This window comes from Maniola jurtina, chromosome 17 (assembly GCF_905333055.1).
Source record: "Maniola jurtina chromosome 17, ilManJurt1.1, whole genome shotgun sequence".
Lineage (NCBI taxonomy): Eukaryota > Metazoa > Arthropoda > Insecta > Lepidoptera > Nymphalidae > Maniola > Maniola jurtina.
Genome location: NC_060045.1, coordinates 2,243,602 through 2,263,057, shown reverse-complemented (window position 1 = coordinate 2,263,057; position 19,456 = coordinate 2,243,602). Strand labels below are relative to the sequence as shown.

At 36.8% G+C, this 19,456-nt stretch overlaps 2 protein-coding genes and 1 long non-coding RNA gene across 4 annotated transcripts; 1 reads left to right on the top strand and 2 right to left on the bottom strand.

Moving 5' to 3' along the window:
* Positions 1 to 133: 133 nt before the first annotated feature.
* LOC123873666 (thioredoxin domain-containing protein 15) lies at positions 134 to 1,899 on the top strand. 2 transcript variants are annotated; one of them, XM_045918637.1, is made up of 2 exons: positions 134 to 285; positions 1,041 to 1,899. In XM_045918637.1, exons 1-2 carry the CDS (start codon positions 215 to 217, stop codon positions 1,855 to 1,857), a joined length of 888 nt encoding a protein of 295 aa, XP_045774593.1. In that variant the 5' UTR covers positions 134 to 214; the 3' UTR covers positions 1,858 to 1,899. The 2 variants fall into 2 exon arrangements, with proteins under 2 accessions (XP_045774593.1, XP_045774594.1); XM_045918638.1 differs by lacking the exon at positions 134 to 285 and adding an exon at positions 629 to 829 and having other exon boundaries at positions 1,040 to 1,899.
* LOC123873665 (glyoxylate reductase/hydroxypyruvate reductase-like) lies at positions 1,895 to 4,891 on the bottom strand. Its single transcript, XM_045918636.1, has 3 exons — positions 4,368 to 4,891; positions 3,625 to 3,886; positions 1,895 to 3,054 (listed from the first exon to the last, which is right to left on the bottom strand). Exons 1-3 carry the CDS (start codon positions 4,517 to 4,519, stop codon positions 2,419 to 2,421), a joined length of 1,050 nt encoding a protein of 349 aa, XP_045774592.1. The 5' UTR covers positions 4,520 to 4,891; the 3' UTR covers positions 1,895 to 2,418.
* Positions 4,892 to 14,534: 9,643 nt separating this feature from the next.
* On the bottom strand, positions 14,535 to 18,794 carry LOC123873667. The gene is made up of 3 exons (XR_006797729.1): positions 18,781 to 18,794; positions 15,667 to 15,669; positions 14,535 to 14,612 (listed from the first exon to the last, which is right to left on the bottom strand). It is a non-coding gene; the product is annotated as an uncharacterized LOC123873667 (long non-coding RNA).
* Positions 18,795 to 19,456: the final 662 nt, after the last annotated feature.

Here is a 19,456-nt window from a genome sequence, read left to right as displayed (position 1 = left end):
CATTATTATTAAGCCATTGATTTTCCTACTCAGTACTAGCACCTCAGAGGCAGTCATCTCTATAAAGGGTCTGACGAATGGTTTATCTCTAGCAATTTTTTCTAGCAAGTGATCGCTCTATCTATTGTGTCCAGCCCAAAGCAGACATCATGGTCACCCTGGAAGTGACATCGGCTAATCGGTAGCAGTGCAAGGTCGAGATCGACTGTAATTAATGTTATATCGACGCCCATCGCCCACGACATGTGTGACGTCCTCAATTATACCTAACTATTCGATAATAGAAATTAAAAATAAATAAATTGAATGGACAAATGTCTTTAAATAACTTCATTTAGTAGGTACATCACTAAAATTGTATAAAGATTGGTTTCTTACACAGGTTTCAGGTAACTAACTATAATACCTAAGTGGTTTTTTGTTATCTAGTCAGTTCCGTCCGTTATTATTTTCTATCAAATTAATTAATTCATATACGATTCATATCCTGTTTGTTTTGTGAACTCGTTAGTTAGTTATATTGCAATCAAGTGAATAATTTATTTTATTCACCAAACCAAAATGAAAGAGTCCATGTTTAAACAAAAAAAATAAACCGCTCTATGGTTACATAACTGTCAGTGTCAACTGTTAAAAATGGTGTCTACGGTTTTGTCAGACTAAAATGTCAAAAATGTATTGTTTTCGCATTTCGCAAGTGGAGTTTTGAATTTGTAATTAAATAATTTGATGTTCAAAGACGAAACGAACTTTCTTGTATAACTAAAAACTCGTAAAATGTACTTCCACAATAGAAGCTATGCTTCCTTTCTTGCCATACTGCTTTTATGTAAGTAAAAACATTGAAATTGTAAACATCTTGAATCCTCGTTTTTATAATACATAATTTACAATTTAAAATAGGGATTTCAATGTAAAATTCTTTCCTACCAAAAAATTTAACCTTACTAAGTTGTAATTTAACCGACTATTAAGTAATTAACTCAGTAATGCAAGATTATTTGGATCAAATAAAAAGAATTCGTATTATTTATTTCAGGCCTTCCTATAGCCTCACAGTTTGACATAGATGAAGAAGCAGATGCTTTAAAAGAAGACAATGACTTCTCTACCGTCGACGAATCTGAATCTCTTCTCTCCAATGTAGTATCGGATGTGAACAAAACACTAACCAATCTATATAACCAAGTTACATTCGCCAATGTTACTGTGGATACAAATAAAACAAATGCAAATGAAACAAGAAAACTAGTTAAATGTAAGGAGATAATCTATGAAACTGATACAGATCCATCAGTTGAAATTATTAATGGTACGGCTCTTGCCAAGTTACTTCAAGTGAAACCGGACATTCAAAGCCGTGATGTTGAAGCTGATTGTGTACTTGTCCTATTTTTTGCAAGGCCTTGCCCGTTCAGTGCTCATGCTGCACCACATTTTAATGCATTAGCCAGATCATACCCCAATATTAAAATGGTAGCACTGGATGCTCTGAAATACCACGGAATAAATGCCCAGTATGGAATAGTAGGTGTACCAACATTAAAAATGTTTCACAATGGACGACCAGTCGGTAAATTTAATGGTACAGAGTACAATATCCATTTATTCAGCAAATTTGTTCATGTTATAACAGGACAGAATCCTCAAGTGTTACTAGTCACTTCAAAAGACTTTCAAGGACCAGTTTCAAGTGTTGTAGAAAAAGAAACTGATTATTTCCTCATTCTGTCGTGGCTGTTCATTATAATCTGTTCAATTTATTACTTCATGGAATCAAAATGGTGGAAAATGATTGTGGAAATGATCCAGAATAATTGGAGGGAATCTGAGGCACAACATGAGCACAATGATTAAATTAAAGCTTTATTTGTGATATGTAAATATATGATTAATTTATTGGAAACGTTTATTTTTATTTACAAGTCACAGCAACATCATATTTTACAATTTATCTACTTAATCACATTTTATCAAAACTGGTTTATCAAATTCACTCATTTGGTCACAATTTTAAGACATAGCTGACCAATGTTAATATTATACTCAATACCCATGTGTTTGAACTTTGATTGTAAATGTAATAAACTAGATGATGCCTGCAACTTTGTCTGCAGATTTACAGTTAGGTATTCAAATCCCATTTTAATTTTCCTGGATAAAAGTGCAGGATAAAGCATATGCCCTGCATCTCTAGAATGTAAGCTATCCCTAGTCCAAACATCCAAATTAAATGGGCAGTGAACAAGTAATCAACAAACAGACTTCTTTCACATTTTAATATTAGAATGCATAATTTAATAATAAATAAATAATCAATATAACAAATTCTAACATCATTTATATTAATAACATAAAACAATCATTCCTTAAAATTAAGTACAATATTAGAAAAATAAATAATCTTGAAAGTAACAACTACTTTAATTCTGCAGGCATTTTTGTACCATTCAAAGCAGCAAGTATATTAGAGGCAGTTAGCTCACTCATGGTATTCCTTGTACCGAATGTTGCACTGCCAATGTGAGGTAGAACAACACAATTCTTCAGCTTGAACAGTGGACTATCCAGAGGCAACGGTTCCGGAGTTGTTACATCCAAACCAGCTCCCCAAATAATATTATTTTCAAGAGCATAAATCAAAGCATCTTGATCAACCAATGCACCTCGACTAGTATTTACAAAGACAGCACTGCATTTCATCTTCTCAAATGCACTTTTGTTGAACATCTCTTTTGTCTCTGGCACTAATGGAGCACAGACTATGACAAAGTCGCTTTCTCTAAGCAGTTCCTCAAAGTTAACTTTGATAGCTCCAACTTCTTTTGCCTCTACTCTTTCACTGCGGCTAAAATATAATATTTTGGCAGTGTTAAAAGACTTGACGCGCCTGGCGACAGCCTGGCCTATTCTCCCAAAGCCAACCATGCCAACAGTGGCGCCATTAAGTCCCGGTCCTGTCATGTATTGCGGGGCCCAGGACACCCATCCACCAGTTTTAGCATCATGCTGCGCTTCTGGTAGTCTTCTTGATGTTGCAAGTAACAAGGCCATCTGAAACAAAAGTTATTTGCTTGTTATTTTATACCCATATTGGACAGATTGATTGATTGGTTTGATCGATATATTTGTTTTTTTTTTACATTGGTCTTTTTACTAATTGTGCCTGAATTAAGTTTGCAAAATTTTTAGGGTCCTGTAACTCAAAAGGAAAGAAGGAACCCTAATACAATGACTTTATTGTCTGTCTGTCTGTCGTGTCTGTTGAGAAAACCACCTACTAGTTCTACAGGTACTTCCTGTTGACCTTGGGAATTTTATATTTGGCAATTAGTTTTAGCTTAATGAAGTAATCAAAGTAAGTAATTATATCTGTTTTGGTGTTTTATTAGTAACTTGTTTTACCTACATTCTCCTTTATTGAAATTATATAATAGTTTGTACAATTTACTGAGGATTTTTTATGTACATATTTTCATTAGACAAGTGAAGATAGTTTTTTTTATATAGTTATATAGGCTGTACTTTACTGCAATCAAACCAAGCAGGATATGAAGAAACCTAAGATGGAGCATGTCTGTGTAAAATAATAATAATCTGGATTAAAAACAATGTTATAGTTACAGTAAGTTCAGCAGTGGCATCCGTCAAAACATCAGGTGTGTACCCGATTCTGATACCCCTTTTTCTGCACTCTGTCAAGTCTATGTGGTCATGGCCAACAGATATGGTGCCTATAACTTTTAGCTGAGGCCCAGCCGCATCCAGGACTTCCTGGTCTATTTTCTCATTGAGAGAGCAGTAGATCGCATCTACACCTGCAACACCTTTAAGAAATTCTTCTCTTGGGACTGGTGCAGCATCCTTCCATGTTTTAACCTCACATCTGGAACGTAAGATTATGGCTTAATTAAATATATCAAAATGATGTAAAATTGTTTAACTGTTTAACCTACCCAATATTAAAGTAATAATTAAAATGTCAATAACATTTAATAAAAAAATATATGAAATACATGTTCTAATATACAGATTTATCTGTATACAAATCTACTGTGTTTTAACTCTGCACTGTACAAGTATGAGCCAAGTCAAAGTGTGCTCCATAGATCTAAGCCTTGGAGCACTAGGAAATTATTTGAGTTGCATTTTGTTTGGTTAGCATGAGCTTACAACTGTTGCTGCTAGCTAGAGATTTTGACTTTAAAACAAACAAAAAATCACATGCGAATCTAGGTTTATAATTACATAGGTATATAAGAAAATCTTAGCTAGGGTAAACCTGTGTAATTTTTAGGGCTATAAAATAATTTTATTAGTTAGAGTTACGTATATCAAGTAATAATTCAAGATGACATGTAACTCACTGTTTTTTCAGCAATTCTATACCACATTCTGGCATATCCGATCTTGTGACGTAAACCAGAAATCTTCCTGAACTCATGTTTCTTGAAAAGTTGTTCACCAAACCTTTACGGACTAAACTAGCGGCAGACACGGCGAGCGTTTTATAAATCATGAATTAGTACGATTTAGTGCGGTTTTCGAGCGTTAAATTAATTTCCGGGTTCCGAAGGTCACGGAGATCTCAAGGCAGATACTTCGGCGGTGCTTCGTAAACCTTATTCTCCTTTTCGCCCTTGAAAAACGATGGTTTCGCGACGTAAATTGCCAGATGTAGCGCCACTACGGTCGCCAAGATCACTTTGCCTTTTGTAGATTTAATAAAAGATAGGCCTGACATAGTAGCGCTATTATTGCTTAAGGTTTATCTAATTACAGGAAACCTAGATTACTAATATCATTAGTTGTGATGTAAAGAATTATTAAGCAAAACTAAAAACTAACCTTAACAATAAACAACGCCTGTTATCACAATGTGATAATAAATGTCATATCAGAATGACATTGACCACAGACATTGACGTAGACGTTTTTTTTTTCTCTCGTCTAGCTACAAAGATTAGCTAATGTCAAGTTTGTATTATTTACAAGATAGGGAAAAAGTATGGACATCATCTGTGCCGGCGCTCACCGACACGCGCGGCATCCCTTTAGAGCGCGTTACACGGTTCGAGTCAGTCCCACCACCAAAAACACCAGTAAAACACAAAACCCGGCCACTTTTAACAAAAAAAAAAAAAAAAAACCAAAAAGGCAGAGCACGCGCGCCAGCAAACACCAACACAGACGAAGTCCCATTTGACTGTATTTTTTAATCGTATTTGCAGCTTTAGGTTCTAAGCTTCGTATAAATATTGCCAAGTATCAACTGCCAAGTTTCTATGGTGTACTTGGTAAACTAAAATAATGTTATTAATTTCGCACTTGGATGATAGTGGATGCATATAGTTAACTTATCATAATTATAGTTATCTTTGCTTGGATGAATACTGTCAATCAGTAATAATTATCTAATTTTTTTTTTTAAATTAAATCTTTACCTACTGACTATCGTAAAGAGCAGCCGCAACCCTTCCGCAACCTTCAAGAACACCGCCTTATTTTATAATTATGTTTCACTTCATGGTTACACTACAAAAAAAAGCTGTTCATTTTCCCAAATGAAATAAACCTTACAGAAAATGTTAATTAACATACTATAGGTAGTTAGATGTCTTCAAAATAATTATTCCAATACAAAGATTGGGTACCTTACGCTATAGTACCTATACAGCTACCTACTCATAATAAACATAGCACTTATATCGAGATTTCTCATCGCAGTTATCAGAGAAACTGTGGAATGATACTGACTGACTATTATTATTATTTTATGATCTGCCGCGAATTAGCCAATCTCATTAACAGACAAATACTAAGTTGATCCGATTTCTCTCGCCCGCAGACTAGACGCTGAATTCCTTTGCCGAAACGTCTTAAATTAAAAAGTTACGTGCGTTTACGGTCTTAGGCACCTAGCACATGTAGATACACCAGCTATTTTTTTTTACATAAGTAAAAATGTTTATGTAACAAATGTAAATTAAAAATTTATAACACCCCCGACAAGTGAAGGTTACAGTAACTAGAAAAGAGCTGATAACTTTCAAACGGCTGAACCGATTTTCTTGGATCATAGCTAAGAACACTCTCGATCAAGCCACCTTTCAAACAAAACAAAAAAAACTAAATTAAAATCGGTTCATTAGTTTAGGAGCTACGATGCAACAGACAGATACACAGATACACACGTCAAAGTTATAACACCCCTCTTTTTGGTTCTGGGGTTAAAAATAGTAAAGAACAAGCCTTGTAATGCCCCAATGCGGGCGGAGTCATTTTCCAGGTTTCTCTATACCATATCCATGCAAAAAATCTTATCGATCCGTTGCTCCGTTGCGATGTGATTGAAGGACAAACCAACAAACAAATACACTTCGCATTTATAATGTAGGTAGTGATAGCTGATGCGCGCGACTTCGTCCGCGTGGATTTAGATTTATAAAAATCCCGTGGGGATTATTGTTTTCCGGGATAAAAAGTATCTTATGTCACTCCAGGTCTATAGGTAATATAGATAGTTAGATACCCTTGCAAAAAATCATGTTATCGATCCGTTACTCCGTTGCGATATGATTGAAGGACAAACCAACCAACCAACCAACAAACACTTTCCCTTTTATAACATGTAGGTAATGGTAGGTACGAGTATTTGACTGAACTTTAGGGAAGTGTACTGGGCTTAGATAGTACAATACATAAAATAAATTAATTATTCATTATACCTATATTTACCTAATCATGTATTACGAGCCTTATTTGTTCACTAATCCACATTAATCTCGAATTTCCCGCGTCTTGTCGCGCCGCTAAATATCTTTACTGCTCTCGTGTATGAATTCACTAATTGCTCCAGCTCGATAGAAAGTCGTCATTTTTTTGCCAGCCGAAATGCATCTGCAATAATTATTTTCATGCATTTTATTTTAAAGTAGCCTAAGCCCGCGTCTTTCTAAAAACCCCTATTTTACTCCGTTAGAAGTTGAATTTCCAAAATATATTCTTTCTTAGCGGATGCCTACACCATAACATTTATCTGCATGCCCAACGATCCGTCCAAACTCCAATGGTTTGAGCTGTGCGTCAGTCAGTCGGTCAGCTTTTTCTTTTATATATTTAGATAAAATCATCATCATCATCATCATTATCAACAAATAAACTAATAAACTTCCACTGCTGGGCATAGGTCTCTTGTAGAGACTTTCACATGCCACGATCTTGCGCCGCCTGAATACAGCGGCACCCTGCGCTTCCACTCCTTACTAAGGTCCATATATTTGAAATGAAATAATAAGCAAGCATGCTTACGTTTTTATGCTAAGACAAGTTAGGGGCGAACCACTGTCCTCTATTGCACGACATGCACTGCCCAAAAAAGGAGTGTATCTAATTGTTTTAGGGTTCATGTATATTGTACACTATGTACCATGTATACTATGTACATGTATACTATGTAAGTGAGAGAGTTTCTTTGTTTCACCATAACTTCTAAACTGCCTAAACAGATTTCGATGTAGGTATGCTACCTATCGTTAGAATTCTTGTTTCATCCCGAGTGACACTGGGCAGCGATAGGTAGTCGTAAATATCTAGGTAAAATTATTTTTGAGTATGTAGGTAGTACAGTATTTAACTTCACACTAACAAGATGAAAGTCTGTCTCCAAATTCCACCAGCATTCCCTTGTTCGACGCATAAGCCGCTGAAAGTGTTTTATATCCCAGAATGAAATTCCACTCCGGCTAGGGTTACCATATAACCAATATTGATAAAGAAATAATAAAAAATATTGATAAAATGTTCACGGATCAACTGACGGCATTCAAAATAGTTTCGTATTGCACCAAATAGAACAAGATTAAGCAAACAACACATTTAAGTATACGATGTTTGTGTCGAAAAAATACGTTTTTCATCTCACGTTCCCTAATTATAAGTGTGAAATTGTTCTATCAAAAATTGATTAGATACTTAGCTTGTTACTATCGGTTGAGCCGTTGAGACGTTACGAGCAGACACAGAAACGCACATACATACACACTGGTTAATCACATAACCCTCCTATAGGGCTTCGCCGCAATCTGATAAACAATAAGGCTTTTTATTTTTTATTTTTTATTTTTTTTATTTTTAAAAAGAATATTAGCCATTTTAATCATGACTAACATTCCCCTTTCCCCTCCAATTAAGCGTAAAGCTTGTGCTAGGAGTGGGTACGACAATAGTGCAACAGCTGGGGTTTGAACCGCCGACCTTTCGGAATTCAGTCCACTCCTATAACCGTTGAGCTATTGAGGCTTTGTATTAGGACATTTCCATTTCACATCAGTGAGCTGGTAACCCTAACCGTGCCGCGCCGACCATTCTGCTAATTAATTTTTTTGTAGCGAAAATAATTGAACATGTCTCTAGTCTGCAGACTACACTAATAAGTTTACATGACGCCGATGCACATTAATTAGGCAGACACGAATTTTCTTGGAGATATCAAGTTACAAAATAATGAAGCATTTAAGATCTGTTAAATCTAACGTCGATCACCAATTCAATTTTTTTTACATTTACCCATTACTTACCTATATCTATGTGTGGTTTTACAGTGACGCTTTCGCCAGCGCGGTTGGTAAGCGTCGCGGGCCACGAGCTTTGCGTCTCTTATGGATCGTTACATAGTCGCGCGGATGGCCCGCGCTGACGGCTATTCGGCCACCGCGCTTACCACCCGCGCGGGCGGTAAGCGTCACTGTAAAACCAGCCTATGTAGTATGTACAATACCCGGCAGGTAATATTGCACATCGAACTTTAGAAAGAGATAACGATTTCGTAGCGCGTTGTCTCTGTCGTTGAAACCGACGAAACGTCACATAGGTATGAGTGACAGAGACAACGCTCTACGAAGCCGAAATCTCTTTCTAAAGTTCGATGTGCAATATTTCATGCCGGGTACTGTACTTGTGTTTGCTTTTATGCGTGTTGCAAGTTGGTTACAAGTGATAACATTATGGCAATCGTACACCGTCGAGTTTACAGGAAGCCGCGCCGCTTCTATTAAATTGAGACTTACTTTAAACTTGACTAAACTTCAATAAACTTGATACTGTATGTTCGAAAGCGTTAAAACGAAAGTGACATACCTAGGCGACTTTTTATTCCGCAAAATCAAAGAGTCCCCATGGGATTTTTAAAAACCTGAATACACGCGGACAAAGTCGCGGGGATCAGCGATACAATGAAAATATCTATTCGGAGCGGTAGGTATTTTAAAGTGTTATTTTATCCCTCTTTATTTAGAAGTTTGTGACTGTCCCTTCGTTAGTTACCCAAAATCTTACCCTCTAATATACGTATTAACAGGGCTCTCTCCGTCACTTACTCCATACAATCGTAGTTCAATTTCATTTGAATATTAAGCAACCAAAGTCCATGAAATTTTGCAGACATAGTCTAGAAACTAATATCTGTGCCTGTGGTGTTTTAGATTTTTCTAAAAATATGTAGTTTTAAAATTACAGGGGCTCAAAGATTTGTATGTGAATTTTTAATACCACGTTACTTTGAAACCGAATGTTTTAACAGAAATCTGGAAAACCACAGGCATAGATATTAGTTTCTAGAATATGTCTGCAAAATTTCATGGACTTTGGTTGCTTAATATTCAAATGAAATTGGAACTACGATTGTACGGAGCGAGTGAAAGGGTTATTTACAGAGTGAGTTTTTCACGATGGCTTTGCAGAACTTGCAGTTGCGATGAACCAGTTGCGGTGGAAGATGCATTTGACGATTCAAAAATACTTGTAAAAGTTTATTTGAATAAAAATATTTATTCTATTCTATTTCTATACTATTCTATTCTATTGTACTCTAATTCTCACGTCACCATAACCCGATACACTTGGGTGGGAGTGTACTGGGTAACGGTGTTCAAGTGGGTGAACACTAGATAGTACAACCATAACGACTGTCAGTTTGCACGTGATAGGAATTGTAACTTCTACCCGCATTGCCTACACTCTTAGTTTTGAGTAGGGTTACCAAGACAACAGAAATAGGTCCCGGGTTTTTCCGTCTTTTATGATGGCAACTCTAGAAGATAAATAAAAAAATATGGATTTCATACTAGGGTGGAACCGTTCGCGTCGTAGAATCCTACACTGGATTTTTAGATTGAGAATGATAGATTGGATTGTAGGATAGGACAGGATAGTCAAAAAAAATCCTTATTAAATTTAAAAAACATGTGCAGCCCATACTGTGTGTGTGCGATATGGTTAAGGGGTTAAGACTACATGCTTCCTTTCGGGAGGTCGGCGGTTCGAACCCGTACCTAACTTTTTGGAGTTATGTGGGTTTTGGTCTTAATCCTCTCAGAACGAGAAGGATTTAGGCTATAGTCTGCTACGCTGGCCTAGTGCGGGTTGGTCACTCACCTTTGAGATCATTATAGACAACTCTCAAGCATACAGGCTTGCCCACGTTTCCTTCACCGTTAAAGCAAGTGATATTGAATTGCTTACAAGTGTAAATTAAAAATTTATAACACCCCCGACAAGTGAAGGTTACAGTAACTAGAAAAGAGCTGATAACTTTCAAACGGCTGAACCGATTTTCTTGGATTATAGCCAAGAACTCTCTCGATCAAGCCACCTTTCAAACAAAAAAAAAAAAAAAATTAAAATCGGTTCCTTAGTTTAGGAGCTGCGATGCCACAGATACACACGTCAAACTTATAACACCCCTCTTTTTGGGTCGAGGGTTAAAAACGCACATAATTCCATAAAGTTAGAGGTGCATGCCCGGGATCGAACCCCAACCTCCCGAAAGGAGGCTGAGCGACGTCTCAACCACTGCTTTACTTCAAAAACTAACAGATTCCAATTGTTTTTTCTGGAATTCAATACCTACCGCATCATAAAAGCCTTGATAGAGACCTTCCATGCGAGGGAACCACGCGCCGATGCGTTCAGCACGCAATGACAAAATGCGCATTCATTATGCAAATACAAACCCTAATATTAAAATCGAGTTGGTATGTTTTATTTTTCTTTCAATTTGGAATTGGTTTACCATTGTTTCTTTTGCATGTTGTAATAACTGATCGCTTAAGATTCAGAAATGCCTACGTCTATAAATAATGTACCTACGGCCTACCTATATCTAACCTACATAGAAATACTAACGAGGCCACAGCCCTCAATAGAATATATTCATTTGCAAAATATGAGGACCATGGTTTGACTTCTATATGCGATCACAAAGAAGTCTTGTTTCCCCAAGTCATCATATTTATCAAATGAAAGCGCTTCTTGAGCTGGTTCTAAAAATATAGATAGGTACTGTTCTGTATTAAAATTTCATCCATTGTTCTAGTTTTAAATTTTATGTTTCAGCCATTGAAAGAATCCAAAACATTTTCAAAACATAGGCTTCAAAACCTACAATACTAAGTATGAGCTCCTCCAGCGAATGTTCTAATCACAGACAGACAGATTTAGGAAGACTCTTCTTAGGAGTTCTGTGGCTCTAATGCTTTCATGACGTAAGGTAATGAGGATATAATACGTGTATTGTGAAAATATTTACATTTAGCTACCTAAACTTACTATTTTTTTTAAGTGTCTGTGAGTTTCACTACTTTCGGTCTGTAATGTCATGTAGACGTGTTAGTAAGTTAGTCAGTACCTTAGTAGCATGTACAAGACATAAATAAGCTAGGTACCTACCTACCTATTTATAACTTGCTTCACTCAGCGATACAATACGCTGGTTTCACTGTACTCGTATGTAATGGAATTCTGAAAAATAACGGTCATCAATCACATAAAAACAAGAATCCTACAAGAAAGTTGTCACGTTGCTTATACTTCAACTAGCTACCCATCCCGGATTCGCACAGGTGTCACTGTGGTACCTATCTATACTAATATTATTAAAAATGCAAATGTGTGTTTGTTTGCTTGTTTGTTTGTCCTTCCTTCACGCCCTAACTAAGCAACCAATCAACTTGATTTTTGGCATCGAGTTACTCGTATATGTAGTTGAAAGGTCGGAGGTCGGACATACTACTTACTACTTACCTACTAGCCTCCATTTTATCCCTGAAAATCAATGAGTTCCAGCGGAATTTTTAGAAAACCTAAATCAACGCGGACGTAGTCGGTAGTAATAGGGGTACTTAGGTCAGTAGCGAAAGTAATATTTCAAAAGAATAAAACAGCATTTTCGATGAAAGTACTCAGTCGGTTTGATCTTCCTACATTTTGAACAATTGACACAAAACAATATTAAACTATACATATGAACCTTCTTCTTGAATCACTATATACATATAGATGAAAACCGCATTAAAATCCATTGCATAGTTTAAAAGACCTAAGCGTACAACAGACAGTGGGAAGGGACTATTTTCATATTATATAATGTCGAGATGCATGTTACAATGAATGATGAATGGCAGATACATTGCAGTTCTTGAGGATTAACACCGTTACTACCAAGAAAGAAAGTCAAGTCTGTAGTTTTTCTGATTACATAATAAATATATGAATACCTAGGTAGGTAGAGGTAGTTATGTGAAGTTTCTTTTATTTACAACACTTATTAGAAGTAACTAGAACCAGTTACAGTTACTAGGTAGACAGGTTGAATAACTTAGATCCCATAAATAAAGCTATAATAAAATGTGTCAGTAAAAACAAGTAGACCTACCTACCTACCTACTAAGGTACCTACTAACTAAGTAATACAAAAAGCCCGTGTACTTAATGAAAATAGAAAAGTGTACCTAGTACCTACCATAATGTTATCAAAGAGGTCATAGGCTTATGGTTAACGTTTTGGCCTCCTATTCTGGATTCCTTATCCATACTAATATTAAAATGCGAAAGTGTGTCTGTCTGCTACGTTTTCACGGCCCAACCACTGAACCGATTTTAATGAAATTCGGTACAGACTTGGGATACATCCCGGGGAAGGACATAGGCTACTTTGTATCCCGGAAAATCAAAAAGTTCCTACGGGATTTTAAAAAATCGAAATCCACGCGGGTGAAGCCGCGGGCATCCTCTAGTAAGTTATAATTTTTCGGAGTTATGTGTTTCTTGTGTATTGTGTTTCTGCAACTTGCTTTATGGAAAGGGAAAATTTTGTGAGAAGACCGTGTGAGAGTTCTCCTAAATGTATGGGCTGATAATGGGCTGCCAGTCTGCACTTGACAAGCGCTCAGCGTGGTGGACTGTGGCTTAAACTCTAGAGCGGAGGCATGTGCTCAGGTAGTGGGTCGGCGATGGGCTGATGATGATGATGACGAATGATTACTTATTATATTGTAATATAGGTATGTAATAACAAGAATGATGGTCTGCCGGAAGCGGCGTAGTGTGCTGCGGCCGGATTTTGGAGCGAAACGGTGATATAACAAGTTCAGTATCACATTCTGCATAATTTGGAGCACAGGGCTGTCACTTGTCACGCAGTCAATTGTTTTTTTTTGTCTTGTGGACTATAGGAAGTAAAGTTTTTTTTGTATCCAATTTGAATAAATGATTTAACTTTGATCTCGTTCGACATATTCGTGGTTATCTAATTTTTTCATGTTCGCCCTGTTCATGTTCATACCTGTGTATGCCCAGCAGGAACTGTCGAGAGATGATCCCCCCCCCCCCTCGCCCCCTCAGGCACCCTCACAGCGAGTCATGGGCCGCGGCGCGATCGCGATTGGCAATATCAAAAAAGGACCCTGGATGGGTTCAAAACTAGTCGGGATTGCATCGACTAAATACTTGAGTATAGCTGGTACGGTGTACCTATACTTCCAATGAAAATAACTCACGATAGTTTAAACGATTGTTTTTGTTATTTTTCATGTGTGACAACCCTAATGAGATCAGTGCGAAGCGCAGTGAGGCATGCATCCATTCTAATTGCGGCGGCCATTTGTACAAGTGTTATTCACTTGCGTTCTGCTATATTTTGACTGCGCCGTCATACGCCCGTCATATTTTCTGAATCTTGTTACATTGTTATTACGATTATTTGTTATGCTGGCATATTGACTTGACTCGTTTTTTGTAACAAAATCGTAATAAAATAAACATGTCTATAGCTCGAATAGCTTATACTACACATATTTCAAACCCGCAGTTTACTCTCTAAGGCCTCATTCGCACGAGAGCTTTTTTAAAGGGTGTTCAAATAGAACAAATGCATTCCCAAGTATCTGTTCAACATCAACGCTTTTTTAACGCATACTTTGTATAATGTCAGCACAACGCCGGGTTTTAACGCTCGTGCGAATTAGGGCTTAGGTCTCATTCGCACGAGAGCTTTTTAAAGTCCGTTAAATAAGCGTTCAAATAGACCAAATGCATTTACAAGTATCTGTTCACACGTCAACGCTTTTTTAATGCACACTTTGTATTGTCAGCACAACGCCGGGTTAACGCAACGCTTTTTTAACGCTCGTGCGAATGAGGTCTTAGGGGTTGAATATTTGAAAACCCTTGCTTAGCTGATGTTTATGTCATATCTGAATGTCAAATTTCAGCGCGATCCGTCCAGTAGTTAGGGCTGTGCGTTGATAGATTGGTCAGTCAGCTTTACCTTTTATCTTATAGGTATATAGTAGGTACGCATTGTTGGTATAGCCTAGACCACTATACCATTGAAATTGTAATCACATTCATTTTGTAGACTCATTCTAGTAATAAACATCTGTGTCTGTGGTTTACCAGACTTCCGTAACAATATTTATTTTCATAGTTACACGGGCTCAGAAATTTACATAATATAAATCATATTGTATGTAAATCTAACTTGCGTTGCGTTTTAACTTTGAAACTAGGTACCTACATATTTTAGGCAAATCTGGCAAAAACAGACAGAAATATTACTTTCTAAAACGTATTTACATCATTGAGTGTGATCGGTTTATCTATACTAATAAATAAAATTGGAGTGTCTGTCTGTAATTTCGAAATAACTACCTCATATTAAGCTCATATGGTTATTTGAACGATACCATAACTGAATCACACTTTTTAAAATTTTTGTCTGTCTGTCTGTCTGTCTGTCTGTCTGTCTGTCTGTTTGAAAAGGCTAATCTTTGGAACGGCTGAACCGATTTTGACGGGACTTTCACAGGCAAGTAGAGGATTGACCAGGGCGTAAAATAGGCTACTTTTTTAACCGACTTTCAAAAAGGGAGTTGTGTTTTTCTACCTATGTACACCGAAATCTCCGAGATTTCTGAACCGATTTGCGTCATTTCTTTTTTATTCGATAGAGGAACTTTGCGATATTGTTTCATAAAAAATTTGGAGTCCAACTCTTCAATCCTGATGCTGCAGGGGATCTGACCAATCCACGCGGGCGAAGCTGCGGGCATCAGCTAGTGTTCAAATGAGAATCAAAATACGTTTGTATGCAGAACGTTCGAGACGAACTCTCATCTAAGGTTGATTTTCTACCTACTTCAGCATATTTTTTTTTAGCTTTAGTACTGGTACAATATACCAAGGCCAAGCCAATGGCTCGTTTTGCTTTGTTATTTCTAAAAGCCTAGGTTTAAGGTCCATGTTTCCTGCCACTTACCTACAATTTCGGCCAAGGCAAGGAATGATAACATGACAACTGCAAGGGCATTTGTAACTTAAGGTGAATACATACTGCCTCAGTTCAGAATGCCACTCAGTCATCAGAAGTACCTACCGATGACTGAATGACGTCTTGAGTTGATCGAATCGAAAAAGCTTTGTTCGGGCTCGCTTCGCTCGTGTTTATATTTCTTTATTCATAATGCTTGATATTATTTTCTCGCCCTTACTCGCGGTACTATTAATTATTTAATTGTTGATTTCCTATTTGTTGCTTTGCTGACTGGTAAAACAATAAAACGTCGTTCCTGTAAAACAAATAAAACTACAAAATAGTTTATTAACTTGCTCAATAATTAGTTCGGTTCTAAGTTTATTAATATGAAAGTTATTTAAATTAATGAAAACTATTTACTTAGACAATAAATAATATAAAGATTCAAGTTTAACGCTTCGTTGGCTCCACATAGGCATATCTCAAGTAAATAAAACCATTTCATTAAAATTTCAAACGCGTGCGGGTGACAATTCATCATTTCCTTTTGTATAATCTGTGGTATAATCTTCACTGGCCATTGCCAATGCATTTTAAACCTTACCCCATTAGATAATGAGGTAAATTTTAATGAACTAGTGTTTAATTTAAAGTCATTTCAACTATTCACAGGCTAAATGGTGGGAAGTTGTGTGGTGGAATAGACTTTTATTAATTGCCTAATTAAAATCAGAAATGCTATCTTGGAGTAAATTTTCTTTGTGTGAAGCCGTATGTCATTTTGATCAGATTTCTTGGTCGTAAAAAACGTCTACGTTTTTTAAACGTCGTTAGGAAATAACTTATTATATTGGAGTTTCCACTGGAGTAATTTGCTTTTTCTTGGAAATTATTAGGCCTTTTTAAAATGGTGATTAATATTCGTCTTTCCACTTCAACTAAGCGTGAAGTTGATTTATGGTTCTAATTCACTGTATTCACTTCAATCACATTATTTGATGCGTTACAAAATATGTATTTTGTAACGCATCAAATAATGTCAAATAACTCTTGAGCTGGGGTTCTCATAGCCACCGTTCTTGGCAAAACTCATCTACATTCATACGAATTTTAAAAAGCGAAGATCAATTCGTATGATTGTGTGTAATACGCATGCGCGAATCAGCACGATTTGCGTATTACGAATGCGTAAACGCATTTCCCAGCGATAAAATAACCGGCCAAGTGCGAGTCAGACTCGCGCACCGAGGGTTCGGGTAATTTTTCCGACATTTTGCACGATTTAAAAACTATTATGAATAAAAATAATAAATTGATTAAATCTGTTTTAAAATATACAGGTAAAGCCCTTTCAAATGATACCCCACTTGGTATAGTTAAATTAAAATATGTTTCAATTTTCCAAGTAAGAATTGTGAAAATTGAAACACATTTTTTTTAATAAGTAATGTAACCACAAATTCACGGTTTTCAGATTTATTCCTTTGTGCTATAAAATCTATCTAACTACCTTTCATGATTCTATGACAATGGGAAGTACCCTATAGGTGTTCTTGACAGATACGACGGACGGACGGACGGACAGACAGAGAGACAGACAACAAAGTGATCCTATAAGGGTTCTATTTTTCCTTTTAAGGTACGGAACCCTAAGAAGGTATAGTTACTGTTCGAGAATGTTGCAAATACAATTCAAGCGATTTGTCACCTCTGGTTCTCGCAACGAGGCAATTTGGCTAATGTCTCATGTGTCATACAATCATTGGACGATTCCATCATGCTGGTCCCGTGACATCAATTGAGCATTGCGTAGGTACAATCAGTGTCCATACTATGCCTGAACTCGGTTATATAGGTATTTTGTTACCTATTGTACCTACTCCAATAGGGATGATGACTACTAGTCAAATCAGTGACTTTTTATCAAACGTCAAAACGCTCGCTTAGTAAGCTTGTATGAAATTCACAGATGTGACGTCATAGACTTTTGACATAAATTGGACGTACTTTGTTAGTTAAATAGATAATTTAAAATTTTAAGCAAACTTAAAAGTAAAATCGGGCATGGCTTTTACCAATTTTGGAAGTCCCTCTATTTAATGACTCCTAATAAATAATTTATTTTAGAGATACCTAGGCATCATCCCAATTGTTAGGTAGATATTATGTACTACGCACCTCATAATTTTGAGTTCATGTGATCATATTTAAATGCATTCGATCCCGATGGATACCATCATCACAGTTTTACAATATCGTTAAACTGTGCCATCATTGTACGACAACCTCCCTGGCACAGTGGTAAGCGCTGTCGTTTCATTAGTGGGAGGTCCCGGGTTTGATTTCCGGCAGGGGTTTGGAATTTTGTTACCACCCTACCGGCAAAGCCGTGCCGCCAAGCGATTAAGCATTCCGGTACAATGCCGTATAGAAACCAAAGGGGTAGTATGGGTTTAATAAAAAACTGCCATACCCCTTCCAGCCAGGTTAGCCCGCTTCCATCTTCCAAGATTTACTTCAGACAGGTACCTACCCACTCGTATTCGTAAAAGTTGCTGCATAGGCAAAATCGTATTGAATGTATTATGTAAGTACTTACTAAGTACCTAAACGTGCATTGACCTCGTCTGTCATCGTATCGTAGTTTTTAGTCCTCGAAATCAGCGACAAACAGACTATTCAGTGAAATACTTTAAATAAGACTTAGGATAGACACACAACATGGCTACCGAATATTTGACACATGTCGATTCAGGATGTGTTCAGGATCAAACTAAGAGCTACCTCACTCTAGTTCACTCTGACCGTGTGGTCCCCTCCGCGTGGCTCCCTAAAAACCGGCCAAGTGCGAGTCGAACTCGCACAGGAAGGGGTCCGTACCATAAAAAAAGATATAGTTTATTTTAATTTTCATGGCGGCAATTTGAAAATTTCAGTACTTTTTATAGCGGCAATAGAAAATACACATTATTCCTACCTATCACAAGATACAGCCCGGTATACGGACGGACGGAAGGACAGAATAGGGTCCCGTTGACACATTTCGGGACGTAACCCTAAAAAAAAAGACCTAGCTTTGTCCAGCTGTGGACGTTATCAATCGAGAGAACGACGACAAAGATTACCCGCTTATTTCCTGGCCTAACGCGTTGAATAGAATTTATGAATTGCTTTGAAGAATTCTTAACTTTGGATTTCAAAAGCTAATAACATTTTACATTTTAGATCCGTATTGACAAATCTATCAGTGAAAGTATACTTAAGTAAGTGTAAATTAGATAAGTAAGTACATATGGTACTACTTATACATGATTTGTAGTAAATTGATGGAAAGTGAATGCCAAAACAAATCGCAAGTGAGAACTTAAAAGAAACTACTTAGATATGAACTTCTCTCTATAACTTTTTGAAGCTAAGGTGGGGCTAGCTAGATTTTAAGCAATTAAATAATATACCTACTTGCTTTAACCGGTCATGTGTGGGCTCTTTTTAACCCCCGACCCAAAAAGTAGCTCCTAAACTAATGAACCGATTTTAATTTAGTTTGTTTTGTTTGAAAGGTGGTTTGATCGAGAGTGTTCTTAGCTATAATCCAGATAATCGGTTCAGCCGTTTGAAAGTTATCAGCTCTTTTCTAGTTCTTACTGTAACCTTCTCTTGTCGGGGGTGTTATAAATTTTTAATTTACACTTGTTTATAATCTTTATTTTAAGGAGTTTTTTCCTTTCGGAACATGTCACTCCGTTACGTATCTACATTTGCTAAATCACCTTCTTTCTTGTACAACCGTAATATTAGCCTCATCCGACTGAGGTTGGGACGGGCGAGGAAGATGTTGAGGATGGGGAACGTGGAAAGGGAATT